This window comes from Apiospora hydei, assembly GCF_038363865.1.
Source record: "Apiospora hydei strain CBS 114990 chromosome Unknown utg000004l_segment0_segment0, whole genome shotgun sequence".
Classification (NCBI taxonomy): domain Eukaryota; kingdom Fungi; phylum Ascomycota; class Sordariomycetes; order Amphisphaeriales; family Apiosporaceae; genus Apiospora; species Apiospora hydei.
In genome coordinates this window covers 5,456,373-5,462,019 of record NW_027117363.1, presented here as the reverse complement: position 1 = coordinate 5,462,019, position 5,647 = coordinate 5,456,373, and the positions used below count along the sequence as shown (strand labels likewise).

Genomic DNA, 5,647 nt, shown 5'->3' with positions numbered 1-5,647 from the left:
CAGATCGTGGGTGGCCGCAAACTTAAGGCATATGGCTCAATAAGCAACCCGACACAGACCCAAAGTCAATGCAAGGTACTAGACAGGGGAGGGAGAAGGTGTGTGTCCATTAATCTACAATCAATTCCATACGTGTGAGCAGGCAAAATCCTGGTTTCATTATTCTTTGTTGGCCTATACAAGGCTAGACAAATCCAGGAGCAATGTTGGGCCAGATCCTCTTTTACGGGTTGTCAAGGGACGAAGTGGAATACCGGCACTGCTATAATAAGCAGCTTTGCGACCCAAACACGAGGAGAAAGAGCCAGCAACGAGCCAGCAGAAGGCCACGTAGTTCTGTAAAAGACGATTGTTTCATTGCATCACTGAGAACCATTCTGAATTCCCAAACAGTAGGTTATCTATCACCTTGACCTAGACATTACTCGTGACAAAACATATCATGGAAATTATCGCCAAACGCCGCCCGTGAGCCTCCTGGTCTGATCGTACAGACCCCCGATGGTGTTGAGTCCGCCTCATGGCCGACGTCGCATTGCCACTGTGTCTACCTAAGCCACTGATGTGGTCGCCTTTTTCTTGCGAAGCTCTCTACGGTCTCTTGACTCAGCAGTCCAGGCATCCTCGAAAGTCGTGGGTAGTCGTTGGAGATGCTCTTCTCCAAGACCCAGTCTTCTCACAACCTGGAAAGCGCCAGTACCCACGGTCATTGTTTGGCCCATGATGATCTTCTCCGATACGCCCTCGATCTTGTCCTTCTTCAAGTTGGCAGCAGCCTCGAACAAATGGTCAGGGGTCTTCTCGAAAGACGCCAGCTGCAGGACAGAGTCGCGCATCTTGGATAGACCAAAACGGGTGATACCCAATACCTCGCCCTTGTAAGTCATCACATCTGCGAGCAGCTGCATATGACGTGGATCGATGTCCATGTCGTTCATGACAGCACCGATCTCTATTGCGATTGTCGTTCGCGCGGCTTCAATACCCAGGACGTCGCGGCATTCAATGACGGAGTTTGAGCGCGTCCTAGTGCCAATAACTCCTTCCGTATTCATGCATTGCCGGAGCCCGTAGCCTTCAACAAGGACGGTATGTGACATCAACGGCTGTCCATGCTCATTCTTCTGTGCCTTGTCTTCCTCGATCTGGATGATGGCTCGGGTGGCTTCCGAGTATCCGGATATAGGCACATTAGGAAGGACGCGTTTGAGATGGCTCACTCGCGTCAGCAGATCCGCAGCCGTCTCAACAGTAGCTACCTTGCTCTTGACAGTCTTCTTGGCAGTCGAAGGATCTGGGTGGCCCACAGCAATCTCGATAGTCCCGTCGATTGGATAGACGCGAAGGTCCCCATCCAAAATCTTTAACTTTTTGGCCTTCACAATGGCGTTCTTGATGTCGTAAAGACCAATACCCAGATGCATGCTCTCGAGCGCCTCGGTATCGATAGCAAGAGTGATGTAGGCCCGGCTCGGCTCCCATTCGTCATCAACATATCGTAAGACATCCTCGACGTATGTTTTCTCTATACGCCCTCGAACCATGCGTGCGGCCTCGATTTGGTATCTATTCTCCAGTGGACAAGTGACGACCGGCGTGCTGATGGTCTTAGAGGCGTTGATGATTTCCTTGATACGGGGAACACCTTGCGTGATACTCATTCCGGCGACACCAGCGAAATGGAAAGTCTTGAGGGTCATTTGGGTACCAGGCTCACCGATGGACTGGGCACCCACCGCGCCGACAGCGTGTCCTGGTTCGACGTGTGCCTTTTTGAACTTCTCCAAACACAACGTGATGAAAGCTTCCAGAGTACGGTAAGACACCTTGGCCACCCTCTCGGTATGAGTCCTGGCATCCGAGCCACTCTCTTGCTTGTCGATGCGAGCCGCACTAACCTGAGGTTTCTCCAAATACTCTTCCAGACCAAATGACTTGCGGGTCCTGGCCAGCCTGTTTGCGAGCTTATTGACGAATGATTCGATTGTTGTCAAAAAGAGTCGGCTACTTTCATGTTCGTCCAAGCCATAGTCGGTTTCATCGTGGTACATCAAGGATTCTCCGTGGAGAAGGCCTTTCCTCGGGTACATCTTGCGTTGCTTGTCGATCATTCTATCACACAGCTCAAGCATTTCGAACGGCAGCAAAGCTCGCTCGGTATGACTCCACGTAATATTCTCTGCATGGGACCAAGTACGCTCGAAGTGTACTGGAACAGCGGAGCCCTCCATGTCGACCGGGTCGAGCTTATCAGCACCGAACTGGAATTGAACAATGCCCCCTTCAGAAGTTCGAACCGTGTCATCGTACTGAGCCGAAAGGTCTTCGAGGGATTTCATAAGACGACGGGACATGTAACCGGTCTCGGCAGTCTTGACAGCTGTATCGACCAGACCCTCACGTCCAGACATGGCATGGAAAATGAATTCGGTTGGCAACAGTCCTGTGTAGAAACTGTTCGCAACAAAACCTTTGGATGCTGGCTGACGAGCCAACTTGTGGAAATGGGGCAGAGTCCGATCTTGAAACCCGTCGGCAACGCGCGAGCCCCCAATAATCTGTTGTCCTACTAGTGCAATCATTTGGGCGACGTTGATATTAGAACCTTTGGATCCGGAAGAGGCCATGATCCACGGCGCGTTCTTGGTACTAAGCGTCGCAATGCAGTATTTACCAGCCTCGCCTCTCACTTCACTGAGGGTTCCCGAGATTGAGTTTTCGAGTGTCTCCTCCAATGAACAACCGGCCGCCTTCGTCAGCTTCTTGTTGTTGTAGTTTGATATCAGCTCGTCTGTTTTGGTGACGGCATTCTGAACAAGTCCCTGCTTTGCCTTGGTGAGCGCCTCCGTCGGGAACACATCGCCTATGCCAATAGAGAAGCCTTGGTTCGTCAGCATCCTCGCACAGAGTTTAGCCAGGCGGTTCATGGCAACCACAGCAGCGTCCCCACCAAAATCTCGCAATATGACGTAGAAAATCGAGTCCTTCTTTCCGGTACCGACAGTTGACTTGTCCATTCTGCCACACATAACCACGGAGTTACGAACCACGAGCCAGCCGTCTTTAGGGCACAAGTCAGGAGCGCGAGTACGCTCCCTAGGATCCTTGGAGTTCTTGTTTGGCGCCACGTATTCTCGGCACTTTGCATCAAGGTTGATCTTGACTGGCGACTCCTTGTTAGGCCGCATAAGTACGCTGAAAACCTGCTTTCCAGTCCACATCCTCTCGGGTTTGAAGATAGCAGGAGGTGGGATGTCTAGGTGTGTGATGCCATCCATCATGTGCATGCAGAGGTAAGTGAATGTCTTTCGGTCAAAAAACATATCCTTGCCACTGAGAATATAGGCAGCCGTGATGAAATCTTGGGTTGCCGCAATGACGGGCTCTCCATTCTTCGGCGTGGCAAGGTTGTTCTTGACACCCATCAGATTTATTGCCTCGGCACGAGCTTCTTCGGTTTGGGGGACATGCAGGTTCATCTCATCGCCATCGAAATCAGCATTGTAAGGTCCGCACACACATTCGTTCAGACGGAACGTCCGCCATGGCCTAATTTTGGCAAGATGGCTCATGATACTCAGCTTATGCAGAGATGGCTGGCGGTTGAAAAGCACAACGTCTCCATCCTCCAAATGCCTCTCGACGACGTCACCATACCGCAGCTCCTTTGCGACTCGAGTTCTGTCGCCGAATCTCAGAGATGTCTTGTAGGCTTGATCGCCGTCTTGCTTGATAACCTGCTGCGCACCGGGATGAACAGTAGGCCCGTTCAGGATGCAAGTCCTAAGTTTCTCGATATTTTCTCTCTGGACACGCTCGGGGTAGGTGAGATTCAGAGCAACGAGTCTTGGTACGGCAACTTGGTCAACGCCTAGATTAGGATCCGGAGAAATGACGGTACGCCCAGAGAAGTCCACACGTTTTCCTGATAGGTTACCGCGGAAACGACCCTGTTTGCCCTTCAGACGTTGGCAGAAACCTCTCATTGGTCTGACGAGACCGGTTGCTTGAAGACCCGGGACATCGCTGTTGACATAGACAGCGATCTGGAGCTGGAGAAATTCCCATTGCTCCATAATGGTACCCAGATTAGTACCCTTCTGTAAGGCGTTGCGGATAAGACCACAAGCCCACACAATCTCGCTCAACCTAGTAGTGAGATCGTCCTCATTGCTTGCCCCCTTCTTGCGCAACCGATGGACGGATACAGACGGGCGGGGCAGGGATATATTGCCACAGAAACATCTCCGGCCGGCCCTCAGTTGCGTCCATGCCTAGCAACTCACAGTCGGTCGGACTGATCTGCTTGAACAAGTTCAAGACCCTCAGAGGATTCAAGTCCTCCATTGCCTTCTTGACATGTTTGTCCAGGTCCGAATTGTGCAGCTTGGCCTCGGCGAAAGACTCATCGAACTTGAGTTTGGCTGGCGGGGGCTGCTTCTTGACCGATGTTGATTTGTTGAACGCAACAAACTTGTCGTGGACTAGTTTCAGCGCGCCAAGTTTTCGGATTTGCCCGTTGATAGCGCCGCAGTAGGGACACATTTTGGACTTCCTGCACTGCTCGTTGATCTTCTTGAGGACGGCTTGTCGGCGCATATTGTCGATGTCGCGCCTGAGTTCCCTGAGGAAGGCGCGGCGCTCAGGCTCGGCAAGCAACACTCGTGAGCAGTCCTTGCAGATCTCCTGAAGGACCTTCATGGTGAAACGAATGAAACCAATGTGGAAAGCAGGCAGCGGGAGGCGCACATGGCCGAAATGGCCAGGGCAATCCTGTAGCTTCAGGTCGCAGGTAGCACAGGTCGCTATCTTGCTGGATATACCCAGGCGCTTGTCGAGGACTCCGTTCTTGGTAGGTTCTCGTCCACGGCTGAGATCGTACATGGTTCTATCAGACACTTCCAGAACGGCCTGATTTGTTATGTCTTGCAGGGACTGGATGCCGAACTTCATCTGCCCAAATCGTTTCGGAGGCTTGTCGACAACCTGGTGTTTTACGGGTGCCACGGCGGTGGCACCCTCATCGCGGTTTCTGTCACGGTAGCCATTTTGACCAAAGTCGTGAGGCTGCGACACGGAATGGTTCGGAGGTGTCGGGAATTGCGCCTGTTGAAGCGGTTGGTTCTGGTCTGCCGATCTCAGCGCCAGAGAACACAGGCAAACGTCGCGTGGTTGTTATTGCTGAACTGGAGCTAGCACGATGCTGAGCCCAGGTGAGCTCTCATGGTAGCACCTCGAGGTGCAGTGTCAGGTCAATTCCTCGAAAAGCATAGACTGTGAAGGGACTTGAGGGAGTTCGCGATTGAGCAAAGGTGAGAATAAGTTCCAATCCGGACCAAAAAAAATTACAGTAGGCTGGTCCTCGCCGGCGGAGTCATTCGTCCCCGACCCCACCATTGCATGGCATAAGTTATCAGATGGCGGGCACTTATAGACATTATTAGCTTTTTAATTGCCAATAGGGACCTGGTCTCAGAATTACCCCGCGCTAATAACTGCCCAGAACAAGCAGTGCAGGGACATTGATGATTGATTGATTGGATGTTCTGTCTCATTGGCACTGCATACATGTGCATTCATCTGCATTCGTGTACATGCATGTAAGTAAGTAGGATGTATGTACATCTTGATACATATAATAAGGTAT

The 5,647-nt window shown here is 51.7% G+C and overlaps 1 protein-coding gene across 1 annotated transcript; it reads right to left on the bottom strand.

Moving 5' to 3' along the window:
* Positions 1 to 551: 551 nt before the first annotated feature.
* On the bottom strand, positions 552 to 5,397 carry PG997_004250 (uncharacterized protein; the record flags this gene model as incomplete). The annotated part of the gene is made up of 3 exons (XM_066808565.1): positions 552 to 4,149; positions 4,244 to 5,106; positions 5,350 to 5,397. The coding sequence occupies 3 exons, from the start codon at positions 5,395 to 5,397 to the stop codon at positions 552 to 554; spliced, it is 4,509 nt and encodes a 1,502-aa protein (XP_066672183.1).
* Positions 5,398 to 5,647: the final 250 nt, after the last annotated feature.